The sequence below is a fragment of the Rhea pennata genome, chromosome 27 (genome assembly GCF_028389875.1).
Source record: "Rhea pennata isolate bPtePen1 chromosome 27, bPtePen1.pri, whole genome shotgun sequence".
Classification (NCBI taxonomy): Eukaryota; Metazoa; Chordata; class Aves; order Rheiformes; family Rheidae; genus Rhea; species Rhea pennata.
In genome coordinates, this window is record NC_084689.1 from 986,065 (window position 1) to 1,012,998 (window position 26,934).

Genomic DNA, 26,934 nt, shown 5'->3' on the forward strand with positions numbered 1-26,934 from the left:
GGACCTGAGCCTGCTATCACGGTACGTGGTGTTTTCAGGTGCTCGTAATGTTGCTGTTTGGGCAGAATTTTTCAGTGTAAGCTTCTGTTAAATTACAGCCACATTCATTTAGCCATTTCCAAGAATGAGGCTTGGGGAGAAAGCCACTATTTTTTAATTCTGTTTAAATATTCTAGTGACCTTTTCTTTGGAAGGCTTGAATGCCCGCTGCCCTCCAGAGGTTGGTGAAATTCGGCGAGGAGGGGCTGTGCTGCAGCTCCATGCCTTCTGCCAGCCCTTGGTCCAGCCAGGAGCCAAAGCGAAATAAAAGTCTTTGCAGTTCGTGCAGGCTCAGCAGCGGCTTTGTGGAGGGTAGCGAAGTTCACACCATCAGGCCTCACCTGGCGAGGAGCAGCCCTGTCCCCAGGATCGCCGCAGCCAGCGCGCGGGCTGGCGATTGCCCCCGCTGCCGGAGGAGGAGGAGGAGGGAGACCGTCCGGAGCGGGCTGGCATGAGACGAGGGCTTATTTCAACAGCGGCTTTGGGCTGAATATCCCAACAACCGGGAATGCTGTGAGAACCCAGCCCTGGGCTTTTCTTGCACTTCTGGGGGATAAAAAAAATCAGACAGTTCCCTAATCCAGAGCTTGGAGCTATCCGGCCTGGCGGTGTTGGAAATCCGGCTCTGTGCCTCGATGCTGCAGCCTGAGCCAGCGTCTGCAGATCGCTGCGGGTGTGGGAAGGGGAAAGGTGTTGCAGAAATGAATGCTATTATTAATGATTATGATTAAGTTGCTGGATGTCTCAGACACACAAAGAGCAGCTGGTAAATCTAAAGCTGCCAGAGCCTGGAATTTCTCTTCTCACGCTGACAAAAGGTTACTGCCTGACCCCAGCTCGGCGCTGCCTTGCAAGTGCAAGAGAACATGAGAGGAGGCCTAGATCCGTGGCTGCAGACCGCAAGCAGAGGAGAAACGTCCTTCGGCAGAGGCAGCAGTCCAGCCTGCTTTGCCATGCCTCCAGGTCTCTCCCCTGAAGCTACTTTGCTTCGGTCTTTGGCGCCCCTGAGCCAGGAAGGACGCGGTGCTCAGGGCTGGGAGATGCGGCCAAGCCAGCACGGCCACGAGACCCGCCGGGTGCCGCGGCGGGCTCCGGGCTCCTCCTGAGCCCTCGCTGGGCAGCGGGACCCTCCTAGGCTCAGGAGCGTGGGTCACTTCGTGGTGCTGTGCTTATTTTTCAGAAAAGCCTGGTGAGCACGGGGTGCCCCAGCTGGGAAGCGGACATGTATCTAGGGCTATCGCATCATTCTTGGTGCTTGCGTGGGGGAGAAATGCATCCTTTCTGCTGTTCAGCTTTCTCGATTATGTTTGAAGTTTAAACTTTTTGATCTTAATCGGCATTTGTGAGTCTCCTGCTGGCAGCCGCTATGCTGCTGAGCAGTAAGATGGCTGGGCAGCTTAGTGTCGGAGTAGAAACCAGTTCCCGAGTGGCTTTCCCCCTGGCTTGGCAGTGGGAGGAAGCATGTTTCCTCTGCTGGCAGTCCTGCTAACACTCAGCGGTAGGGTATTTCCATCTGGCAGCTGTCCAGAGGGGAACCTTCCCTCTTCTTGGATGCCTCTGATTTCAGGCATCTGTAGACCACCTCCTTGCGCTGCTGCGAACAGCCTGAGATAACTGTTCCTCAGTGCCCCTGCATCCCCCAGACGAAGTCTCCATGGCCTACTGGAGGGAGCTTGGGTATCCAAGAGCATTGCCAGCAGCATAGCTTCTCCACTTGCTGCCTGTTTTTTAGGAAGTTTATCCTGGGTTATTCCTTTAGGGACGTTTTACCTTCAGTGTTGAGGGCAGCTGAAGTCACTGGATGGGTTTGAGTGAAATCTTATCTCCTTTCCCCACTATCAAGCCAGATGCAATCTCAAATCGCAGGAACCCCGTTGTGGATGGTCTAGGTCAAAGCCAACCTCTTCCAGATGCATCGGCTCCAGGAAAGCTTCTTCTAGGACCTCACCCTGGGGGAAGGTTTTTGCAAGTGGCCACAGCAGTGTCCTGGTGCTCCAAATTCAGGTGCTTTGAAGTCCTGAAAAATCCCCATCCTGCGCTGGGTGGTGACAACTCCAGTGTTCACTGAGTTCCCGGTTCCCGCAGAGTCCCTGGAGCTCACGCCGGGGTGCTGCTGTTCGGACAGGGCTTGTTCAGGCGCCGTCTCGCCTCTGCTGCCGCAACGCACTGGCCGCAGCTCCCCAGCCCTGCCGCAGCCCCTGGCTTCAGCACGAGACCCGGCCGGCTCGTCCCATGCGCCGTGCCCCAAGCCCAACGTCCCGGCTCCGGCGGGGGGAGGCCACCTGGCCCTGTCACTGCGGGGGAAAAGGCTTTTAGTGGCTTGGCTTGATAAATGAAAACAAATAAAGTTGATAGACAAGTGGACAGCTTTATGATAGCTTCACACTGACAGCAAGAAAGATTGGTTGTCGGTGGCTTGATAGAGAAATATCTTGATGGGAGTCAGATAAAGAGATGTATAACCTTGATGACAGAGGATGGGGAGGTGGCTGCGCAGGAGGCTGCTCTGGCAGTGTTATCCAAAATAATCCTGCCTTTATTTGTTTTACTTTTTCAGTGGGGGGAGTGATGCAAAACACCCTGGTTCGTTGAGTTTTTCAAAAGAGATTTGCTAAATAAATAATGACAATGATCCATATTTTATTTATATCCCACCTATCTACATAGAGCATTCAAGGTGTTTTACAATGGACCACTTTCTCTCTCTTAAAGCTAACAAACCCAAACTAAAAGCACATTAGATTGAGACAGATTTACAAGGATATTTAGATGCTGAAACATAAAGACAGGCAGCGAGCAGGATTTACGGAAGCGCCGCGGCAGCTAACTCTCATTGATTTTAATGGGTACCTTGTTGCTATTGTGAATCCAACTGGATGCAGATTTGCATCTTGAGGCATCTAAGGCGCTTTGGGAAGCCGCTCCCGCACCGCGGCGGACGAGTTCAGAGGACGACGCTGTGGCCTCGGTGCCAGGTAGGGACTAGCCAGGATCCCTCGAGGGGCCGGGTCAAAACCCGCCAGCGTCTGTTCATCCGTTTGAGCAGCAGCGCTTCGTACTTGGAGTTTTCTGAACTTAGAGGCCATCTAGGGAGCTGAGCGCATCCTGCCCTCCGCCAGCACCAGCCTTTCCCCTCGGACCCCGAGATCGGCGTCCTCGTTGGGTTACACGGCTCTTTTGGGCACGGCCACTGCCGGCCGGGGGTGGCTGGCGCACCTGTAATGTGAAATCCCGAGTGGCTTTTGCACGTTTTCTGGGGTGGCGAGCGCTCCCCGGCCCCCGGCACGGGCGAGCGGCCGGCGCGGGGCTGGGAGCCGCGGCGCGCGTCGGGCCCGGCCCGCGAGCGCGCAAGGACAAAGGGGCTGGCGTGGCGGTCGGCGAGGGCACGTTCCGGTCGAGGGGGCTGCGCCGTGTTATTAACATCAGCGTTTTCCATGAGCTCCACAAAGGAAAGTGATATGTTAATGCAAATTATTGTTTAATTTTATCCCTGGATCGGAGGTGAAAAAAATGTATATGCATGCACAATAGGAGCGTTTCTCCTCCTGTATTCATGTCTGTTCGTCTCTCCCACCCGTCCGTCCGCAGGAGGAGGTGTCTGTCTGTCTCTGTCCCTGCCCTTGCAGTGTGCTGTCACTCTCAGCAGCTTGCAGGAATATATCCACTTCTACCCCTGCCTTTGTAAAGTGTAACCCCCAGCCTCCCCCTCCTGCAACGTGAACCCCTGCTTCCCCTTTTGTAAAGGAAGCCTCCCTCGCAGCGTAACCCCAAGCCTCCGCCTTTGTACTATGAACCCTACGCCCCTTTGCAAAGCGCTCCCCGAAACCTCCCCATGGCACTGTGAATCTGCCCCCCATCGCAAAGCACCCCAAGCCGCCCCTCTGCAAAGCCCCCAAACCTCCCCCTTTGCAAAATAATGCCCCAAACCTCCCCTGTAAACCTGCCCCCAGCTGCAAAGCAACCCCTCAACCTCCCCCATTGCCAAGCACCCCCCAAACCTCCTGCTGCAAAGCAGCCCCCCTAAACCTCCCCCTTTGCAAAGCAACCCCCCAAATCTCCTCCTTTGCAAAACACCCCCAAACCTCCCCCATTGCGAAGCAGCCCCCCAAACTTCCTGCTCCAAAGCAGCCCCCCTAAACCTCCCCCTTTGCAAAGTAACCCCCCAAATCTCCTCCTTTGCAAAACACCCCCAAACCTCCCCCATTGCGAAGCAGCCCCCCAAACTTCCTGCTCCAAAGCAGCCCCCCTAAACGCCCCCTTTTGCAAAGTAACCACCAAACCTCCCCCATCGCAAAGCAGCCCCCCAAGCGCCCCTTTGCAGGGCACCCCCAGCCGCCCCCGGGGCACCGGGAACCTCCCGCCGCTGCAGACCAGCCCCCCCCCGCCGCGCCGCGCCGCAGCCAGCTCGCCCCGGCCCCCCGCCCTCCCCCCGCAGAGGTGGGGCCAGGCGGCGGCGGCGGCGGCGGCGGCCGAGGGAGGTGGCGCGCGGGGCCCCGCCCCGGGACCGGGACCGGGCCGGGCGCGCGCCGCGGCCGCCGCTGGCGGCGGTGTGTCGGAGGCGGCGGCGGCGGGCGCGGGGCGGCGCGGAGCGGGGCGGCGGGCGCAGCGCAGCATGGCGCGGCGGCGCTGAGCCGCCTCCCGGCCTTTGTCTCTCCGGTGCCCCGGAGCCGGCGCGGCGGCGGCGGCAGCGGCAGCGGGGGGCCGCGCCGCGCCCCGCCGCCCCGGTCCCCGCAGGTGCGGGCAGCGCCGGCAGCGGAGCAACTTGGCCGAAGTTTCGGGGGGGTCCTATTTATTTATTTAAAAAATATTATTATTATTATTATTTTTCCGCGCTACCGGAGGGGGAGCGGAGCCGGCGGCGCGGCATGCGGCTGCCCCGGGGCCGCGGCGCAGCGGCCCCCCGCGCCCGCGCGGCGATGCTGAGCGCCGCCGCCGCCCGGCGCCGCCGCTCCGGAGCCGCCGGCCGCCGCCGCCGCGCCGCCCGCTGAAGCGGCCGCCGCCGCCCGCCCGCCGCGCCGCACCGCGCCGCGGAGGCAGCGCACCCGCGGGACCATGCTGCCCTGGGAGCTGGCCGCGCTGCTCGCCGCCCTCGTCGGCGTCTGCGTCTGGAGCGACGAGACCGGGAAAGTTATCTCGGACCGCTACGCCGTGTACTGGAACCGCAGCAACCCCAGGTGAGCGCCGCTCCGCCGGGCCGCCGCTGCGCGGAGCGGCCGCCGCCGGCAGCCCGACCGGCTCCGGGGGAGAAGCCGCCGCCGCGGCCGCCAGCGTCTGCTCTGGGCGCTGCAGCGAGTTCTAGGGGCTTCCCGGGAATTTTACTTCTGAAATCCGCGGCGGAGGAGCAGAGCCGATGGGTTTACAGCTGTGTCTTTACGTGGGTGTAATACACCCTTTTTTTCCTTTTTTTTTTATGACTCCTATTTTTGGCGTCTGCCCCCCAGTCTGCCTTCGCCCAGGAGCCCCCCCGGGCGCGGGGCCCGCTCGGCCGAGGGGGCCGCTCCGAGCGCCGGGCAGCCCCCGACGGCCGCCGCCCCCGACGGCCGCGGTTGCTCCAGCGTTTCGCACCGCGGCGCGTTTTTCGCCCCCCGCCCCCGCGGAGCCCCCGAGGCCCCAGCCTGGCCCCGCAGGTGGTTTGGTAAAGGTCCGTCCAGCAGCGCGGGTGCTGCATCGCTCTTAGGTTTGGTAGAAATCCCGCTGCAAGATGCTTAAACTTCCTCCCTGCTGAGCAGCCCTGTTTGGTGATGAACTTCAGCAAAGTTCAAGTTTTTCTTTCCTGTGCAAAGTGCTCAGCTGGCAGCATCTGGGGCTGCTTTCTGGCAGGATGGGGCTTCTTCCAGCTTGTCGCTAAAGGGAATTGAAACTGGGGGAAATACGGACTAGGAAGCGTGAAAGTGACTGCGAGAGCCCCAAACGTAACAAAAGGCACCTTGTGCTGCCGGTTGTTGCCACAGGGTTATTTAAAATATGCTTCTGTGGTCATCGCAGTGGCGAAAGGGGAAATCGGGCAGTCTGTGTTCGAGGCTGGTAATGGCTTTTGTGAAGCACCGCTCAGCCTGCCCGAGTCTAGCACACAGGCCACGGAGCTGCGATCGCATGTGGGCTGCAAAACTTGGGGCAGAGCGACAGCGTTTCCCTCTCGCTGCAGATAGGGAAAAAGTAAGTTGCTTATATTTTACTCTCCGAAAAAAATGCTGTTTAATCATTTTAGTTTCCCAGGTCTGTGTTTGCACTTAATTATTTTTGTTCAAGCTTTTTTTAAAAGTGTTTTGTTTATGCTGTATTTAAGTTTGCAATCTTGGAAAAACAAAAATTGTCCAAGAGTTTGAACGAAGATGAATTTTGCCTTCCATTCCTTACTCAGGTGACTGAGACCACAAGGATTTCTTCCCCCCCCCGCTTTGTTCCACACAGATTCAAACAAAATTGTTTTAAAAAGGCCACTTTATGGATGTTGATGTAAAAAACAAAAAGAACCTCCCACCAATCCCACTGCTTTTATCAATTAAAAAAAAAAAAGTTAATCCGCCCACAGAAATCTTCCTTTAGCTGGACTGAGTGATCACTGGACTTGGAGGAGTAGTAGCAGTGTTCGTGTTATTTGTTAGGTGTTCATAGCCGTGCCTGGTGCCTTTAGATTTTGGCTCTTTGGGTAAAATAGATATTTCTTTGTCTATCTTCTGTACCTGCGGGGAGAGAAACCCATGCAGGTATGCAGATGCGGCCCTTATCTCCTCCGCTCGGAAAGACCTGTGCCCCTGGGAACAGGCAGCCAACAAATGGGTGGCAGAACAGACGGGAAGACGCTGCTGGCGAGGGGGGTCCTTTCTGCGCTTCCCAACTGGAGATATTTTTCCCCCCTCTTGCTGCGGGAAAGCTCGGAGGGGAACCTTTAATAGAGAACTTTCTATTTTCCAGTCCGCTTCCTGACAGTACGAATGGGCTCCTCAGTCCGCAGGACACCGCTGGTGAATGTTTTACGTTTTATTAAGGTTCCCAACGGCATTTGAGCGAGGAGCGCTGCCGGAGGGAGCGCGGCGCGATGCCGGGCGAGGGGCCGCCGGGCCGCTCGTCTCGCCGCGCGTCGCCCGGGCGGGCTGCCTGCAGCCGCCTACGGACCGCTGGACGATCCAGGGGACGGTAAAAATCTCCCTGCCGGCTGTGTTTATCCCGCCGTCGCGTACGCTCTCGGCAGAACGAGCAGAATTGGAAACGGTCGGGTTTGCTCCGGGGCTGCTGCTCGCCCCGAAGTTCAGCAATCCCGTCCGTCCTTTTGTGCTCGCGTCGCCGCAGCGCCTTCTCCGCGGGCTCGTTGTGTTGCATATGGATTTTATTATCTCCCTCGCATTTTTGTGGGGGATTGTAAGAGGGAGGGCTTTTTTTTCCCCATTGCTAAGTTTTTGGTTACAGTTTCGGCTCCTTCCCAGCTTGCACAGTTTGGGCTCTTTTCTTTTGTTCTCCTAAACGCCGAACATGTGCCCGGGCCCTCGCCAGGATGGAGGGGATGGGGCTTTAGCCCGTGTTTTGTGCCTGATCGAGCTTCAGCATCGCGATTGCTGGATTCGGGGACAGTCCCACTGGGCATTTGGGGTCAGCGCGTGCGATTTGGCGCCCGGGGATTCCTGCAGCCGTGCCGAGAGCCGAAAACGCTCGCCAGTGCTTTGTGCCCGGCACGACGCTCGCTGCCCGCTGGGGACTCGCGTCCCGGCCCCGCCGCGATTGCCCCCGCGCCGCGGGGTCTGGGCGCAGCGCGGGGGTGGGCGCTGCTGCCGGGGAAGGGAGACTTTTTCCGCAAAAATAGGTGGGATTTTTCTTCTTCTCCCCCCACCCCCATCTGACGTTGACAAGGGAAATATTTTCGAGGAAAAAAAATAGGGCAAAGGGAGTAAAAAATGATGCAAGGAAGGAGCGAACAATAGTTAGTGGGTTTTAGCAGGCACCTCGGCAGCACTGGGGTCTGGGATATGACCCAAATTTTCCCCGTTGTGGTTACGTCCTGTGTTGCAGTCCGCTCCGCGTGTGCATTCAGGTCTCGGAATTCAAGGCAATTTACTGAACGTTACAAATACAGAAATTGCCCTTGAGTTTTCTGCTATTTTTTCCTTTAAACCTAGCAATATTCTTATTTATTTATCTCTGCAGTTACTAGAAGACTGCTTCATCCTTAAAAAAGGAGAACAATCTATATATGCCTTTTCTGGTCCCTTATTTTCCTTCATATTTTTCCCCCACTACCTCATTTAATAAAGGAGAAATCAAGGGATCCAAAAAGAGGAAAAAATGCCCTATGCTTGTTTAAACCTGCATACCTGATTTGTCGAGGAATATTTTTCTTTATATTGCCATGTATGTTCTATAAAAGACTGTAATAAATCTCATGGTCAATATGATTTGTCCAGATTAGAATAATTCTGCTCTTGATAACTAGGTCCAAATTAGCAGTAAGTGGTGCACTGGGACGCTGTAGTTGGCCTGTTGTGTGGAGATATATAGCTGCTCGCGACAGCTTTGGAGAATTTTTTTTATTTTTTGTGAACATGCGCTTGGAAAAGGTTACGTGGGTTTTGTTCAGCGTGACTCGCGGAGCAGCCTAGGAACAGCTGAAGCAGGAGAGCGTGCGTTTATGTAGCGCTCTGCCTCGGTGCCGGCGCGTAACCGGGCCGACGCCTGGGATGTGCGCGCACCCTCCGATGCCTTTAGGTGCCTGCGCGCGGGGGACGCCGGCCACGGCGCGGACGGACGGACGGACAGCGGTCCGAGCCCGGTGCCGAGCCTGGGCCGCTTCCTCCCGGGGTGCCGGAGCTGCGCCGCGCTTTGCCGGGCCCCGGCGGCCGGGTTTCCCTGCGCGGCGCCTTTGCAAGCGCCGCACGTTTTCTCCCAAACGAGCGTGGGAACCGCTCGCTGGTGGGTGTCTCGGGCCGATTTACGGATCGGGAAGGAAACGTGCGGCGGGCCGAGCCGGGCGCCCCTCTGCTCGCCCCGCCGAGCTGTGGCGCAGCGCGAGCGTTGGGGTTTTCGGTGAATATCTCGGGGGCATCGCGCCGTGAGAAATCGGGGATGCAGGAAGCCCCTGCGAGAGGGGGAGAAGGGGTCGGCGGGGGGAGAGCCGGCGCCAGCCGGGGGCCCCAAATGCCTCCGCACTGCGCTCGAGCACCCTGAAAACCTCGCAAAGGCAAAGGAAGGACGGGGCGTTTTCGGGTTCGTTTTCATTCCCGGCTCTACCTGCCACGGTGTAATCGGCAGGTTACAGTAATTCCGGAATGACAGCTTTCCTGCAGCCAAACGCGAGTCCTCTATGTGCAGCCGTGTGTTTAGGTATCTATACAGAGAGAAATGGGCAAAGTATTAGGTATTTTCTTCTCTCTATTTGCAGTACAGATACAAACGCTGAAAATGGTCTAGATTTTACCCGTGGCCTGTATTTAACTGAGAAGTCATTTCTGTGCCTTGGAAGGCTTATTTTCAGTGGTTCTTTTTTTTTCTTTCTGGTTTTGTGAGCACATCTGGGATTTCTGTTCTGCTCCTGTGCTCCCGATTCGGGCATGGGGAAGCCGGAGAAATAGCCTCCGGCAGGGGGATTTGCCGAGGCGGCCCCGCTGGCCGGAGCCAGGGAGCCTCGGGGCGGGCGGTCCGGGCGCGGGCGACGCTGCGGGGCGGCCGGGCGGCTTGTTCCGCGCGTCCGTCCCGCCCCGCGCGAAGGGTCTGGCGAGCCCGGGGCGCCGGCGGCGTGTTACGGGGCCTGACCCGGGCTGCGCCGCGTCTCGGCGGGGGAAGCCCTCGAGCCAGGGGGTTTTGCACGCGTTTGCTCCCGCGTCGCTGCCTGCCGGAGCGGCCGGCCGGGAGCAGAGGCTCCGCGGGGTCTGCGCGGCGGGGTCTGCGCGGCGGCAGCGCTGGGGCGGCTCGTGCTTTGTCCGCGAGCGGGGTGTGCGGCAGCCGGCGCCCGGAGCGGGGCCGAGCCCAGCGCGCTGGCGATCGGGGGTGTGCGCGGCGGGGGGTGCGCGGTGCCTTAGCCTCAGCAGCCCCCGCGAACTCGGCCGGGGCGCGGGCCGCGGCGGAGCTGCAGCCGGGCGGACCCCAGCCCGGCCGCCCCAGCCCTCGTGCGCGGGGGACGGACTCGGTTTCCCGGGGCGGTTTGGTGCTGGAGCGGGAAGCCGGAGGAAGCAGGCACGGCACGGCACGGCACGCCGAGGCCGCTTGCGGGGCCTCCTCTCGCGCGCTGCGTCGGTCGCTGCCCGCGGTCCGGAGCGGGCCTTGCGGATCGCGTCTCCGAATCCTGCCTGCTCTCCCCCTCCCGCAGCTTTCGGTTGAGCGTCGTGCTGGGGTTTTGCACCAGCTTCTCCGGGAAACGGGCCCGGTTTGACAGGCGGAGCGATCCCCGCGCGGGCTCCGGCGCTGGCAGAGCCGAGCTGCCGCGGCGGGCGGCGGGGCGTTTGGGACTGTCCGGTCGGGGCGCGCGACGCCCTGCCCGGCGCCCCTCGGCCGCGTGCGGCGTCTGCTCGCCTGGATCTCTTTACTTTGCCTTCCCGTTATTCGCCCTTTGCGCTAAGGTCGTTTGCAGCCCTTCCCGCCCCTTTCCCGGACGGCTCAGCCGTGATAGCCGTTCGGCACCCGCCGGGGTCTGGAGCGAGCACGGCTAATGAGCGCCAGGCGCAGACGGGTCCAGCGGCTCCGGCGCGGTTTCCCTTCTCCCCCCGTTTCTTTGTGGCGCTGCAATTACTCTCCCTCGGGGCCGTGCAGGGGTCCCGGGGGGCTGCGGGGCGCGGGGAGCAGCCGGGCTCTCCGCGCGTTGGCCGCTCGCCGCTCCACCCGCCTGGCCCCCAGAACGGAGAAATGCAGAGAGGACGGCAGCGAGAGCAGCGTGGGGCGGAGGGCGGCAGAGAGTTACTTTTGCTACCCCTGGAAAGCTTTAAAAGTACTCTTTTATGTGAATTTTACAGACGCACCTAAATGTGCACACGTGCACGAGCGTCTCTGCACCCACCCACGCGGAGGGTCTCTGTGCGTGGGAAGGAGCACGTGTCTGCAGCCATCTGCGTGTTGTACACACGGTGATCTACCTGCAGACTGACGGATATAAATAGATTTGCCTTTGCGTATCTATAAACGCGGATCTGGACACCTAGATATAGTCGTGCACATCTCTGCGTGTCTCCGTCAGTACACATGCACGCGAAAAATATATGTTGGGAGCTACAGCTATTTGCATCAATACGTGCATAAATTTGACACAGTTCATCTGCCGTGTTGTCTATAAAATTGCAGCGATTGTTCTTTAAATAGCTCTTCATTTCTCATAGCAAAAATTTCAGTTCTTCTGTGTTGGGTATTAATCATGATTTTCGGAGGCTTTATGTTTATCCTAGATGTTTTTCCCCAGTTGGGGCAGAGATCTTGCCCTGCTTCGTTGGATTTAATGGGATTTACGGAGACGATCAGATCTTAGTGTTGTTGCTCTCAGCCCCTTAGAAGAGTTGAATTTTTTCTTTCCCCTTTGCCACGAGCCATCTGTACTTTCTTGGCCCAAAGTTCTGCCATTTTTGTGCGTTTAGAGCGTAATTATAAAACCAAGTAAGCTAAAATAACGTGACCGTTTTTGCTTCTCCTGGGGAGAGGTGCTTCCGAGAATGCAGACGCGCCCGAGGGAAGGCGAGGGCGAGCAGCCCGCGCCCGGCGTCTCCGGACGGGGGGCGGGAACGGGGCCCGGCGCGGCTCGGCCGGCGCCGCGGGACAGCGGGGCGCGGAGCAGACGGAGCCGAGCGGCGGCCCGCGTGCCGGGGCCCTGCCGCCGCTGCTCGCTCGCTCGCTCCTCTTCAAGTTATTTATTTATTTCCCCTCTCCTCCTCCTCCTCCTCCTCTCCCCCCTTGGCTTGTTGATGCTGCGGCTGCTGCGCTGGGCTGCTAAAGAGCTTCGCGTTGTTCGAGAGCTAATTACCGCCTAATGAGGCTCCTCATCGTCGGAGCGGGGAGCGGCTTTGGGCGATCTGCGCTGTGGGTCTTTTTCCAGGCCCGCGGGGGCCAAACCGCCTGCCAAAGCGCCGGGAGAGGAGGCGGCCGGCGGGCCCTCGCCGTCGCGTTCGGCCCCGCGGCGGCCGGCTCCCGGCCGCGGATTTCGGCCGCTTTGGTTAGTTGTGACGGCAAAGCTGTTTGCCGCCGTCCGGACCCCCTCGGAGCAGCTTTCCTTCTCGGTGCCGGTTACCTGGAGGAACTTGGTTCTCGCTCGCACCTTGGTCCGTGCGCGCCCTCGCCGGGGCGGATCCCGCTCCGCTTCGCCCGGCCGGGCCGGCTCGGTCGCGCCGCGGCCCGCGGCCGGGGTCCCGAGCGGGGATCGGCCCCCGGGGCAGAGCGGCGGCCGGGCCGGGCGCTGGAGAGCCCTGCGCCGCTGCGAGGAGGAGCCGAGCTTCGGCCTCCCTTTGCCGGTTCCTCCTCTTCCCGCGGTCGAGCCGGGCGGCGTTGCGGCTCGCGGGGGGGAAAAGTAAAGCCGAGGAGGAAACTTTTCTCCCTAGAATAATACCGGAGTTGGGGAGGTTTCCACGGAGGCGCAAGCAGGGCGGTCGGCGCCGGAGCAGCGACGCCCCGGCTCCGCTCGGATCCGCTTGCCGTTTTCCTCCGGGTCGTTAGTGGAGCGAAGAGGGATGCGCGGAGGGAGATGGAGACTGAGGCTTCTTCTCCTTCCCTTTTCGAATTTTTCCGCCGCCCGCGTTTGCTCTCCAAGCCCCGGTGTTAGAGCAGAGCGGCTCCGCAGCGCGGGCGTCCCGGCCGCCCGCGGGCTGTGCCGGCGGGCCGGCCTCGGCCGTGGGACCTCCTCCTCTCCCGGGGCGCTTCCAGCGTGTTAGGCCTTCCTTAGGAACCGGTTTTCTTCCTTTCTTGGTATTTTTTTTCCCCTGACCTGGTTTTGCATCTCCTTTTTTGTGTTTTGTTTTGTTTTCTCGTTCTTTTGTGTTTCTTTCTGTATTTTGGGGGTTTCTTTTTGTTTTTCCGTTTGTTTTTGTAGCTGTGATAGGTGCGGGCCCACGCGCGTTGCTGTTGTGCCCTCGTGCGCGTGTAAGGGATCGTCTGTGCAACGCAAGTCCTGCTGAACGTCCGGACCTGTGTTTGCACCGGTGCGAAACAGGGAGCGTAGTGTGGCCACCGAAACCCGTGTAAATACACTGTAGCGATTTCCACTCAGCGCTGCAAAAGCATTACCAGCATCCATAGAATTTAAAACCATTACTCAATACTTTCTATTTGAATACAGGAATCTGCCTTTCTTTAAGCTTCTTCCCCACGCAACCCTGAAATCCCCCCCGAGAATTGAAGTTTTTTATTTCAGATCTTTCGTACAAAGCATAAATCTCTTTTGGTTTTATTTTCCAGGCAGACTGGTGCTAGCTGCCTCCTGTTATTGCAGGATTTGGCAAAAGGGCAAATAAATTGCAAAGGAGGTCTGTAACAACTGGAGATGGAAAAGACCTATTAGATCACCTAGTCTGCTCCTCCTCCTGATGCCTCCGAATTGTCTCCTCCATATATTTTATTAGCGTGTCATTCAGCCTAATTTCAGTGGAAATATTTGCTGTTTCCCCTGATATATCTGAAACCAAATTTTGTAGGATTTTTTCTGCAGAAGAAGAGAAATTATTTGTATGGGTTTATTTTCTCTTTAGCATTACACGGAGAGCAAAACTCTCCCATGTGCTAGGAAACAGATAAAGTGTTTAGACAGCAAATACAAATATTTCTGAGCACTCAGCCTAGCTACAGATATTTCTCCCTGTCCTTCAGCAGGATTTCTTACTGTGTCTTCTAGTGGGTTTTTATTTAGGCTGTTTTGATTTTTTTTTTTCTGTTAAAAAGCCCTATTTATATTTGCAATAAAATAAAATCAGCCAAGCCTGACCCTGTAGAGAACTTGAAAAATCCCAATTCTTCCTTTTTTCCCAATCCCGTTTCCACTGAGAAAAAGCTCCTGGACCTCGCGCCCCGCACCAAATCCAGCCGCAACGGGATTATGTCGGCGGCTGCGACGCGGGAAGCGCAGGCAGGCGCGGGGGTGTCGCGGCGGCGGGGGCGAGCGGCCCCCGGGCCGGGGGGGTCCCCGGGCCTGGGGACCCGCTGCTGCCTTGCGTCCGCCCCGGCCCCTGCTCCCCGCGTCCGCGCGAAACGCCGGGTGGTTTTGGCGTTAGGCATCCAAAAGGCTTTCCCCCCCCTCCGGAACTAGCACCGCCGAGGGCTCGGCGGTGACCTTGGCTGTGCGCCGGGGCCGTCCCCGCTCCCCTGCCCGTCCCCGTGCCCCCGGGGGCCATCCCCGCTCCCCTGCCCGTGCCCCTGGGGGCCGTCCCTGCTCCCCTGCCCGTGTCCCATGGCCCCGGGGCCGTCCCCACTCCCCTGCCCGTCCCCGTGCCCCCGGGGCCGTCCCCGCTCCCCTACCCGTCCCCGTGCCCCCTGGGGCCGTCCCCGCTCCCCTGCCCGTCCCCGTGCCCCCGGGGGCCGTCCCCGCTCCCCTGCCTGTGCCCCGTGCCCCCGGGGCCGTCCCTGCTCCCCTGCCCGTGCCCCCGGGGGCCGTCCCCGCTCCCCTGCCCGTCCCCGTGCCCCCGGGGGCCGTCCCCGCTCCCCTACCCGTCCCCGTGCCCCCGGGGCCGTCCCCGCTCCCCTGCCCGTCCCCGTGCCCCCGGGGGCCGTCCCCGCTCCCCTGCCTGTGCCCCGTGGCCCCCCCCGCTCCCCTGCCCGTCCCCGTGCCCCTGGGGGCTGTCCCCGCTCCCCTGCCCGTGTCCCGTGCCCCTGGGGGCCGTCCCCGCTCCCCTGCCCGTCCCCGTGCCCCCGGGGGCCGTCCCTGCTCCCCTGCCTGTCCCCGTGGCCCTGGGGCCGTCCCTGCTCCCCTGCCCGTCCCCGTGCCCCCGGGGGCCGTCCCCGCTCCCCTGCCTGTGCCCCGTGCCCCCGGGGCCGTCCCTGCTCCCCTGCCCGTGCCCCTGGGGGCCGTCCCCGCTCCCCTGCCCGTGCCCCGTGCCCCCGGGGCCGTCCCTGCTCCCCTGCCCGTGCCCCTGGGGGCCGTCCCCGCTCCCCTGCCCGTCCCCGTGCCCCCGGGGGCCGTCCCCGCTCCCCTGCCTGTGCCCCGTGCCCCCGGGGCCGTCCCTGCTCCCCTGCCCGTGCCCCTGGGGGCCGTCCCCGCTCCCCTGCCCGTGCCCCGTGCCCCCGGGGCCGTCCCTGCTCCCCTGCCCGTGCCCCTGGGGGCCGTCCCCGCTCCCCTGCCCGTCCCCGTGCCCCTGGGGGCCGTCCCCGCTCCCCTGCCCGTGCCCCGTGGCCCTGGGGCCGTCCCTGCTCCCCTGCCCGTCCCCGTGCCCCTGGGGGCCGTCCCCGCTCCCCTGCCCGTGCCCCGTGGCCCTGGGGCCGTCCCCGCTCCCCTGCCCGTCCCCGTGCCCCTGGGGGCCGTCCCCGCTCCCCTGCCCGTGCCCCGTGGCCCTGGGGCCGTCCCCGCTCCCCTGCCCGTCCCCGTGCCCCCGGGGGCCGTCCCCGCTCCCCTGCCTGTCCCCGTGCCCCCGGGGGCCGTCCCCACTCCCCTGCCCATGCCCCGTGCCCCCGGGGGCCATCCCTGCTCCCCTGCCCGTGGCCCCGGGGCCGTTCGCGCCTCCCGGCACGCTCCCGCGTGGTGCGCGGAGCCCGGAGCGGCGCGCGGGGCCGCCGGGGCTCCCGGCAAGGTCTGAGCGGCGGAGCTAAGCCGGCCACCGAACCGCCGAGAGACATCGGGAGCCGGGGAAGCTGTTTCCCAGCCAGCTCGATAATCCCAATTATTATCTGGTTTCTAGATCAGGATTCTTATTAAACTTGGCACCACTGGATTTGCCGTTCCGGCCGCCTGCCTCAGCAAAGGGCTTGGAGCGGATTTATCTCCCACGGATTCAGGAAGGAAATTGAGTGGAAAAAAACGGGGCAGTGCCCCCAGGAATGCGTGGCATTTGGGAATAAGCAGCAAAAACCTGCCGGGGGCTTGGGAGAGGGGACGGGGCAGAGGGGTGCCTGAATGGGGCTGAGGGTGTCCGTCCTTTGAAGTGACAACTGACGTTGATCCAGCGATAAAGCGGGAGGAAAAAGGCTTTAAATCGAGTGTACGGGAGCGACGTGTCGGTGCGCCGGGAGCTCCCAGCCCGATTCCTGCCGCCTCCGCCGGCCGGGAGGGGGGCGGGACGGGGCCGCGGAGGACCAGCTCCCCGGCACGGGCGGCTCCGTCCCCGTGGCCGCGTCCGTCTGTCCGTCCGTCAAGGCGGCCCGGTCTGTGTGGGCGTCGCGGTGCGTGCCCGGGTGCTGCGCCAGGGCCGGGTGCCTCAGTCGCTCGGGAGGGGCAGTTTGTTTCAAAGCTACTTTAAAATGCTGAATTCAAATTCCCACGTTTTGCTGAGAAGTTGCTATTTTCCCCTGCTCTAGGATCCGAGCGGGCCGTTGCCAGCTTGCTTTCCCTTTCGCACAAAGAACAGCAGCTTTTTTATTTCCTGCCTCACCTCACCAACGTTCTTCCTTCTTTCTGCTAACTGACGTTTCCTCTTACATTTATCCCCTACCCCATATTTTGCTTTATTTATTTCAAAACGATTTGCTGGGCTTGCGGTAGCTCGTGGCCGCAGAGACCTGCCCTGAGCCTGCGGTGAGCGCGTCGCCAGGCCGTGCCGTGCCGAGTCGACCCGCTTCCCGAGCGGTGCCGTGCCGTGCCGTGCCGAGCTGACCCACTTCCCGAGCGGTGCCATGCCGTGCTGTGCCATGCCATGCCGTGCCATGCTGACCTGCTTCCCGAGCGGTGCCATGCCGTGCCATGCTGACCTGCTTCCTGAGCAGTGCCGTGCCATGCTGAGCCGACCCGTTTCCCAAGCGGTGCTGTGCCATGCTGTGCCGTGCTGACCTGCTTCCCGAGCGGCGCAGTGCTGTGCCATGCCGTGCCGAGCCGACCTGTTTCCCAAGCGGTGCTGTGCCATGCCGTGCCATGCTGACCTGCTTCCCGAGTGGCACCATGCTGTGCCATGCCATGCTATGCTGACCTGCTTCCCGAGCGGTTCCGTGCCGTGCCATGCCGTGCACGGCCGGGGCACCGGTGATGCTCGGGAAAACATGCTAACTGGGCTCTTCCTTACCCCGTCGGCTACCTGGGCGCTAACCTGCGTTTCCCTCCCCGGCTGCAGCGGGCAGCGTCGTCGCGCTGGCTGAAACCTGGGTCTGCCGCGGTTCGGGCAGGCGTCCGAGGTGGGGTCGCCGGGGTCGGGGGCTTTTGCCCCTCTGCCCCAGGCCCGGGGCGCCTCCGAGGCTGCGGGGAGGGAGCGGGCTCTGCTCCGCGGGGAGGGAGCGGGCTCGGGCCGCGGGGAGGGAGCGGGCTCTGCTCCGCGGGGAGGGAGCGGGCTCGGGCCGCGGGGAGGGAGCGGGCTCGGGCCGCGGGAGCCCGGGCTGGGCTTGCTGCTCCCGGCAGAAGCGGCCTCGGGTCCCTCAAACTGCGGACGCGGTTTCTCCGTCCCCACGGCCCCGGGGCCCGTCCTGGCGAGGAGCGGTGCAATTTGCTCCTCTTCCCACCTTCTTGCTTCCGCACGGGTTTTTTTTTTTCCTGTGTTTTTTCCTGGCTCCTCTGCCTGCTGCGCGCTTCCACCGTTCTCCTTCGCTGGAAAAGCCCCCCAAGCCCCGTAACGCTGCCCTGTCTCCTGCCCGTGGCGTGTCCTCCCCGGTGCCCCGTTCTGGGGCTGTGCGGGGCAGGGGAGCGTTTCGGGGAGCGACCGGGGCGCCGCCGCCCCGGGGCGGAGGGGCTCCGGGGAGGCTCCGTAGTCCTGCGTTACGGGGAACGACCATCGCCCTGGTCGTCGTTCGCTAGTTTTTCGCCTCGGCTCGTCGGCAGACTTTTCCCGAGCATCAAAGCGTGAGGCGAGGCCAGCGCTGGTCGGCCCCCGCCGGCGGCTGCCGGGGGCCTCGGTGGCCTGGCCCGGGCTTACGTCAGCGGCCGTCTGCGCTCAGAAAATATTTTAAAGCTGATTAATGAAAGAAAATAATATGATTTATTATTAGCTAAAATAGAAAGCTTTTGGATAGGTTGAAAGGACACTTGTGCGGTTGAGGCGCTGAGCTGGGGGTCGAATTCTGCATCCTCCTTGCCGCTCGCTTCCCCTCTCCCGGGCTCTCCGCCGCCGGGGTGAGGATCGTTGCCAGAGGCTCAACGAAGCAATTAGCATTTGCAGAGCGCGCGGGGGGCTGAGGGGGACACCGCAGGGCTGGACGTGCCCGCCCGGGTGCCGAGCGGCGGGAGGCCGGGAACGCTCCCGTCGGCGGGCGGACGGACGGACGGCCGGAAACGCCTGCGCGTCCTGCGCAGCCCGGCTGGAGCCGGAGGGCGGCTGAGGAGGGAAGGGGAGTCCGTCTGGCTTTTTTTTTTCCTTTTTTCCCCCCAAATTTTAATATTTGTTTCACCTTGTAAATCATCCCAGCCGAGCTGCCTCGCAAGGGGAGGATTTATGGGCCCAGGTGTGGCTGCAGTGAGATGAACTCTGTTTCTGGTGACCGGACTGTTTTAATGTTTCTATAACGATGGCATTGCAGAAGTGATTTTGTTTAAGGGAGAGGTCTCTCCCGGCTGTAAATCCTTCCCCGGCCGGGCGCGGAGGCACCGGCTGCCCGGGGAGGATGTGGAAGGAATAGGAATCAGGTCCACGGGGAGCGACGGACCCTGCGGAGACGGCGCGGGATCCGGCCGGCCGGCTGCTTTTCCGCTCGGGGTTTCCTTCTGCGCCGGGAGCGGTTGCCGACCCGGCGCTCGGACGCGGCGGGGGGCCGGCGGGTCCTTCGCCGACACGGCCCCCGCGGGCGGGCGCAAGCCGTTGGGTGCGAGCGGGGCGGAGCGGCCGCCCCCGAACCCGCGGAGGGCAGGCGAGCCGAGCGGCGCCGAGCGGCGCCGGGCGCCAGCTCCGGGCTGCCGCGGCGCCGACGGGCGCGGGAAAACCTGCCCCGCAGCTGGCGCGCGCGGAGTCCGGCCTACCGATCGCGCTGCGGAGACGCCGGCCCGGCTGGGGCCTGCGGCGTGGAAACGGGGTGCCGGGCGGGCGCCGGGCGGGCGCCGGGCGAGGCCAGCGAGCCCGCGGCGCGGCCGAGCCGGCCGAGCGCCTCCCCGGGGCGGGCGAGCCCGGCAGCGCGCTCCTGCCGGCGCCGGCGGCGTTCCCGAGGGCGGGCTCCGGGCCAAGGGGGTTTTCCCTGCACAAGTGCCGCCTGCAGCAGCGCAAACGAACCAAGTAATTGGCAACATGGAAGTGTTTTGCGCTCATTAAGCGGTCGGAAGTGGCGGAGGAGAAAGCGGGCGTTTCGCGCCGCGAGCGGAGGCCGCCGAGCCCCCCCGGACGGTGCCGGGGACGGGAAACCTGCGACGCTCCGGCGGGGAGGGCAGAGCCGGAGAGGTCAGGAGCGACTGCCAGCGCGGACACGCCGGCAGCCACGTGGCCCCATCCCGCGCGGGAGCTTCCCGGCGGCGCGGCGTGGCACGGCACGGCACGGCACGGCCTGGCACGGCGCGGCGTGGCATGGCAAGGCGCCCGGCCGCCGCGCGGGGTCCCGGCAGCTCGAGCGTGCGTGCGTGCGCGCTGGGCGGCCGCAGCGGGCAGATTTCGAAGGCGGTAGAAGCGGGGCCGGGGCTGTCACTGCGCGTTTTCTCCTAACTACCGTAAATCCGACGGATTAAAACTCGAAACGGTGATTCTCAGCAGCCGGCTTTGAGCTCCCCTCGCCCAGGCGCCTCGGCTGCGGCTCCCGGGAGGGGCGCCTGGACCCCGTGTACCCCCTGGGCCCCCCCTTCCCGGCTTGGAAAGCACGAATAAGGCGGAGGAGAGGGGTGGGATGGGCGGAGGGGCCGGGGGCTGCCGAAGCCAGGCCCTGCCGTGGCCCTCGGAGCTGAGCACGTGCTGGAGGCACTCGGGGGACGAGGCACAGCACGGTGCTCCGTGGCACGGCACGATGCAGCACAGTGCACCGCAGCACGGCAAGGTGCACCATGGCACGGCACAGTGCGATGCACCAATGCACAGCACAGCACGGTGCTCCGTGGCACGGCACGATGCAGCACAGTGCACCGCGGCACGGCACGGCGCGATGCAGCACGGCATGGCACGGTGCACTGCGGCATGGCATGGCACAGTGCACCATGGCATGGCACGATGCAGCACAGTGCACCGCAGCACGGCAAGTTGCACCACGGCACAGCACGGTGCGATGCACCACGGCACGGCACCACACAGTGCACCGTGGCACCGTGCACCGCGGCACGGCACGGCGCGGCGCGGGCAGCACCCGGGAGCGCCGAGCGCGGCGAGGGGAAGCTTTATGGCTGTAGTTAAAGCGACTTTATGATATCGTATCTGAACAATTGCCTGCTATTATCTGGATCGATGCGGCGTGATTGAGACAGCGGCTGATAATCCAGCCAGGCCTCTAATCGCTTTTAAACCACCCAGGGTCATTTTCGCTTTCGATAAAAAAAAAAAGAGAAACAAAAAACAAAAAATCCCTCAGCGTTTTCTGGTTTAGCTCTTGCCCCGCGGGGCAGCGCGTGCCCCGGGACGCAGCCTGGCGCTCAGCCCGCGGCCGCCCTGCCCGTCCTGCCGCCGGAGCAGAGCCCGCTCCTCGGCAGGAGCCGGCGGGGTCCCGCTCGCGGTGCCGCCCGCCTCGCGGCGACCTTGGGCGGGTCGCGCAACCTCCGCGCGCTTCGTTTTCTGCAGCTGCGGAACGAGGACAATGATACCTTTCCCACCTCGCAGAGGGGCTGGGAGGCTTAATTAGTTAATGTTCGTAAAGTGCTTTGAGGATTAATTAATATTGTGACTCTAATTTTTTCCGATGGTGAAACGCGACGGTGCCGGTCTTGGTGCCCCGATACAGCCGGCGCGCTGGGGGGGGAGGCCGCCGGCGCGGGGCCGCGGGCGGCAGAGCCCGGGGCGGGGGCCGCACGGGTGGCGGTGGCGGCGGCGCCGTGGCCGGCCGGTCCCCGCTGCCGGGAGGGAGCGAGCCGGGCGCGGAGCGCTGCGCGGGGGCACGAGGACGCGCTGCGGCAGACGCTCCGGCCCGGGAAGCTGCCGGCGGGCAGGCGGGGGCATTTGCTGCGATCGCGATTCCCGGCGGAGCCCCCCCGGGAAGGCCGGCGAGCGCGGAGCGCGGCGGGAGCACCCGTGCGTCGCACGGGCGGCTGCGCGGGTGGCCTGGCGCGATGCCCGAACGCCCGCTGAGGAGCCGCTGCCGGCGGGGCTGCGGGTCCCCGACCCGTCTCGCGGCTCGGTTACGCGGCGCTTTCCGAGCCTCGTCCCTGCAGAGAGCGCGGAGCCGCTCCGGAGCGCGCAGGGAGCTGAGCATCTCCGCTCACGGGGTTTCGCTGTCACCAGCCCCGTCCTTCCTGGCAGCGGGAAGCCGAGGCGCGCTGGGCGCAGCGTGGCCCCGTGCCACGGGCGCCGGCGCTGCGCTGGGCTCTCCTGGCCGTTCGGCTGTGCAGCACTGACGTTTCTGGCAAAGCGCACGGTGCTCGCGGCCAGGAGCGTCCGCCGGACGTGCAGGGTCACCGTTCTGGAGCACGCGCGGCCCGGCCACGCTCTGCCCCTCGCAGCTCCCCGAGGCGGGGAAATCCCGGGAGCCGGGTGTCCCCAGCGAAGCTCCGGTTCTCACCAGCACCCGGCAGCTGCTCGCGGGACGCTTCCCGGGCCGGAGGGTGCCCGTCCTGCCTGCCGGCGCGGCAGCTGCGGCCCGGCGAGGGCGCGGGGGCTGCAGCTCCCCGAGCCTGGGCGCTGCGCGGGGGACCGGGGCGTGCCCGGTGTCGGGTGCGAAGTTCAGCATTAGCTCCGCTCCCGTGTTTGGCGGGTGTCGGGTTTGAGTGTCTCTCGGAGGTTTCCCCTGTGCAGCTGAGGCACCTCAAGCCTCTGCGAGCTGGAGGCGCTCCCGGCTCGCACGGGTCTGGCGTGGGTGCTGCTCCCGGGAGGGCCGGGCCGAGCCGGGCCGCCGCGCGGCTGGGCCAAAGCCGAGGGGGGCCGCGGAGCGAGGCCGGCCGGGAATGGCGCTGAGCTGGCTCCCAGGTGCGGCCAGACTCCCCCAGTAAAAGAGGAGAGTGCATACTGGGTGAGGAGGTCTCGCACCGGGGAAGGGAGAGGCTTTAACCAGCCAGCGAGCGAAGCTGGGCGGAGGGCGAGAGCCGCGTTTCAGCGCAGCAGAGCTTGGCCGGCCCTGGCGAGGCCGAGGCCGAGGGCACGGGCCGCGCGAGAGGGAGCGTCCCAGCAGGAGGAGGCTCCAGGGCAGGTGCGTGCGCTCCTGGGACGCGCTCCCGGCACAGTGCGTGCACTCCTGGCACGGTGCTTGTGCTCCTGGCACTGTGCATGCACTCCCAGTGTGGTGTGTGTGCTCCTGGCACGGTGCATGCGCTCCTGGCACAGGGACATGTGCTTCTGGCGCAGGGACATGTGCTCCTGACGCGGTGCATGTGCTCCCAGCGCTGGTGCATGCGCCCCCGGTGTGGTGCTTGCACTCGCAGTGTGGGTGCACGCGCTCCTGGTGCAGTGCACGCGCCCTGTCACCCAGGCGCCGCTCCCGATGCAGCGCGGAGCTGTGGCTGCGCAGAGCAGACGCAAGTGCCGGCATGCGACAAGCATGCTGGGTCTCAAGCCCCGTTCTCCGCGGGAGCCCACGGGGGTTTGAGGCAGGACAGCATTTGACGGCAGCGTCCCCGCTGCCCGTACCCTGTTCTGTGCAGTTAATAACATCCCGACAATTAAACTGGAACTAATGCAACGATAAAAATAACACGCTGTCCTTCTGCAGCGTGCTGCATCCCACAAGCTCAGAGGTGTTTAAAAACCCATTTAAACCTCGATCCTGCCGTCAGATTCGCCCAGGGGAGGGGTGGGGGTGGCACTGGTGTCTCCGTGTGGCCGCTGAACTGGGATCTTGTTTTTCATTCCTGCTAGTTTCTCTGCCTTTCTCAACGTAGGAATGGCCCCAGCCTCCCCCAGTCAAGAGACTGGTAGTATAAAATGCAGGAGTTCTTTTATTTTTCTTCTTTCTGGAATTGTTTAATCTCCAAGGGTTACTTTTCAAGCTTTTCTCCATTATGCAAAGAGTAGAAGTGCATTTTTTTAAGGGTAGGTGAGATTCCCACATCATTACCAGGCTTGGAAGCTGAGGTGGGCTTTAAACAGCGTGAGAGGGGGTAAATTCCCGTCCTGGCCCTTTGGGCTGCTTCTGAGGAGTTTGCTCTCGCAGTGGTCCCTGTTCCGCTCGGAGGTACCGAAAAGGGCGGCCCGAGGGTCGGGAGGCCCGTGGCTGCCGCGAGGGAGGACGCGTCCGATGCGGGATGGGACGGGCTGTGCTCGCGCCGGCTGCAGGCCGGGAGGAGCGGGTCCGCGCGGTCCCCTCTGCCTCCGGCGGCAGCTCGGACCTCCCGGGAGGTCGCCAGCGCTTTCCGAACCCGCTCGCGCCAGGGCGTTGCGCTTGGCTCCTCCGAGACCGAGGGTCTTCCCGGGATCCGTGGGGATGGGGAGGGGGAGCCCCCCGCTCCCGAGGCCCGGGCTCGGCGTGCCCGCGGTGCCAGCGCCCGCGGTGCCAGCGGCCCCGATGGAGCTGCGCGGGGCTCGTGCTCTGCGCGTCCTGGGTCTCGCGTCCGCGCTTCTCCCTGCTCCGCGACCCCGTCTGCCTTGGCAGCGTTCCCGAGCCTGTGGGGCCGAGCCCCCAACCCCCGGCCCTGGGGCAGGCAGCGGGAAGGGGATGGGAACCGCCCGCCGGCGCCTCGGTACCGGCGGAGAGGGACGCGCGGCCCTGGACGCGCAGCCCTGCCCTTGCTGCCGGCCTGCGGGATGCTCGCGTCCGGACCCCGGCGCCTCTCGGAGCCTCGGGCTTTGCTGGCTCCGGCTTTTCCCATGGCAGGATGGATGGAGCTGGGGTCTGTGCAGCGAAGCGGGGCAGTGGGAGCGGTGCCGGGAGCCAGCTGGGCACGGGGCACGTCTGCCGGCGAGCAAACGGGGTGGGAACGGCTCCCGCTAGCCCCGCGCCGGCGCTGGGTGCCGGGATGCTCTCGTTGTCAGGCTGTTCGCGTTCAGCTGGAGCCGAGAGTGAGCCGTGCCGGGAATGATGGCGAAAAGCCCTTTGCTCGGCTTAGCAAACATCTAAAATAACCCTCAAAACCTCCCGTGGGTGGGGGTGAAGCTGTATTTGCAGAGGAGGAAGCGTGGGGCAGGGACGTGGCTCGCCGCGAGCGCGGAGCAGCTCGGGAGCGGAGCTGAGAGCAGAAATCAGCCACTCTTGCCCTTAAAATCAGGCAGAAAACACAGGAGTTTTCTGCTACCCGTGTCCCGCTTTCCGTCAGACGGCCCCAGTCTCCCCGTGGGCTTTGCCGGGTTAGCGGCGATGCCGGGTGCCGGCGAAGGGCTCCGTGCCCGGCGCGCCCGGCCCCGGATGCCTGCAGGCAGCAAGCAGAGTCGCATTTTGGGGACTCCGCGGGGTCCCCGGGGCGAAGGTGTGGGAGCGGGGCCGGGGTTGCGGCTCCGAGGGGACGGGAGCTCCCCGGAGAGCCGCGGCTGCGGGCGGCCGGCCGGGGCGTCGTGCCGGCGCAGCCGGGGCCACGCGGGCCGGCTGGGAGCGGCGGCGCCGCGGGCGCCCGGCAGCCGCGCGTTTCCCCTCCCGGACGTCTGCTCTCCCGCTGCTGCGGCCCGGCAGCTCGGCTGGTGCCGAGCGGGAAGAGCAGCAGGAAGCGGGAGCGGTGGGAGCAGCCGGGAACCGGGAGCCTGCGTCTGGGTGCACGCACCGAAGGCGGAAAAACCCTTCTCCCTGGGTTGATCCGGCTGCGAGCTGCGGCGGGGGGACGGGGCAGGGAGCGCCGGCGGCCCCGGCCCCGCGGAGCCTCTCCGTAGCGCTCCCCTGCAGCCGCTCGCGCCGGCCGCCCGGGCGGCATCCGCAACGGGCCGGCGTCGGGCCGGCGTCGCCCTCGGCGGGGGCCCGGGGCAGCGCGGCCCCTCCGGCCCCGGGAACGCGCCCGCCGCCCGCTCCCCTCGGAAGCGCCTCGTCCCTTCGGAAACCTCGGGCGCTGCTGCCTGCGCGGCCCGGCTGCTCCGGAGCGCGTCGCGCCGAGCACCTCCCGCCTCCCGTGAGCCTCGGCCGCGCCGGGCGCTCGGGGCCGCGCCGCGGCCGCTCCCCCCTTTTCAGCCCCGTTCCCTTTCTCCCCCCACCCCCTGCCTTTTTTTTTTATTTTTTTCCCCCTTCCCTTCTTAGAAAAGTGCGCAGGGAAGGGGAGAGATTTTAACCTTCTGCCTGGAACCAATTAAAAAGGTCTTTCCGCAGAGACGAAAGTGCTCGCGCACCTTTGTGTGCTGCGAGCGGGTGGAAGAAAGCGGAGGCGGCCTTTGAAGGGGGGATGGAGGTCTCTCCGCTGGGACCCCTCCGGGCTTTCAAAGCCTGTGTTATTTCTTTATTTTTAAATAGCCAAATTAAAGCGACTCCTGCTTCCTTTCCTCGCTCTTAGCAAATTGTGCCGCGAGCACGTGGCCGCGGCGAGCGGCGGGGGGAGAGCGGCGGCGGCGGCGGCTCCGGGAAGGGGCCGGGAGCGCGGCGGCGGAGGCTCCCGCGCCCCGAGCCGCGCCGGTCCCGGGGCGCCTCGGGGCAGGGCGCCGGCGCTGTGCCGCGGGGCTCTGCGGGGCGCGCGGCTCGGCCGCCGGCGGGCTGCTCCGGGGAGCGCGGCGCGGCCGGGGCGGCGGCACGCCGGCACCCCGCCGCGCCGGTGGCTTTGACTGGAGCCTTTTGCTTCTCCTCGGCTCGCCCCAGCACGCCGCCTCCTTGAACTCAACCAGCCGCCTGGATGAGTGGGTTTCTTCAAAGGGACCCCCCTAAAGACCCCTCTCCCCCCGCCGCCGCCGCGGCCCTCTCCCACCTCCTTAAGGCTTCGGTGAAAAGGCGACCAGAACAAAGCACAGGAAGGATTTAAGGTGGTTTCCGCACGGACCTGAATGCGGAATTGTTCAAGGGAAGAGAAGGTTCTCGCGCGCGGGACGCTTTCATCCCCGCGCCGGAGTTAGGCCGATGGGCGGAGGGGGACGATCTGCCTCCCCGGCGTCCCCCCAGCCCCCGTGCTCTTTTCTCTTTCTCCCTTTTTTTATATAGTCTCAGATTTATTTTTCCACAGTATAATTCTGAAAGACAGCGGCGTATGAATTATTCATTGACCCCTAACTGCCTTTGCATACAATCCTGGCCGGGGGAGAGTGCCCGTGTCGAATGCATTTGTGTGTAGAGCTGGGCCCAAAACGAATTGCAATCAATTTTTGAAGTTTGGTGGGCGCATTTTGTGATTTGGGAGCTCAGGCAAGGAGGGGGCAGAGCATTTGGGGAGAGGAGCGGGATGAGGGCTGAGAAGTTTTGGAGGGGGGAATTGTTGCCTAGGATTTGCCCCCTCCCTCGCTCCGTGTTTGTGCCCCTGGGGCCGTTTTATTCCCTTTGCAGAGGTGCCGGAGGGCTGGAACGGAAGGAGGAGCGAGGGGCTCCGGGGGGACGGGGCGCGCGTGACGGGGGCCCTGGGGGCAGCGGCCGCGCTGCGGGGGCCGGACCCGTGCGCCGGAGCTGGGGGAGAGCCGGCGAGGGGCCGGGGCCGCCGGGGCTCTGCCTCCGCGCCGGGGAGTTTGGTCAAGGGCAGCTGCCGGGGAATGAGCGCTTCCGCCTGGTGCAAATTCCTCTCGGGCGGAAGAAAAAGGGAAAAAAAATTCCTTTTCACTAAATTTCTTCTGTTCTTAGATGATCCTTTAGCCTGACTTGAAATGCGAGCCGCTGCCGAGAGGGGAGCGGGGCAGGGGCTCCCCGGGGAGCGGGTCCGAGCTGCCCGGCGCGCCGCTCCCCGTCCCGCGCATCGCCCCGCGGGCGAAGCCGGCGGCCGCCGCGGCCCCGGGGAAGAGGCCGGGGGCG

At 63.8% G+C, this 26,934-nt stretch overlaps 1 protein-coding gene across 1 annotated transcript in view; it reads left to right on the forward strand.

The window, feature by feature from the left end:
- Positions 1-5,091: 5,091 nt before the first annotated feature.
- The window catches only part of EFNA2 (ephrin A2), a 36,175-nt gene continuing 14,332 nt past the window's right edge, over positions 5,092-26,934 (forward strand). Inside the window, exon 1 of the mRNA XM_062596371.1 lies at positions 5,092-5,213. Within this exon, the coding sequence (XP_062452355.1) occupies positions 5,092-5,213 (122 nt within the window). The remainder of the gene's footprint in view (positions 5,214-26,934) is intronic.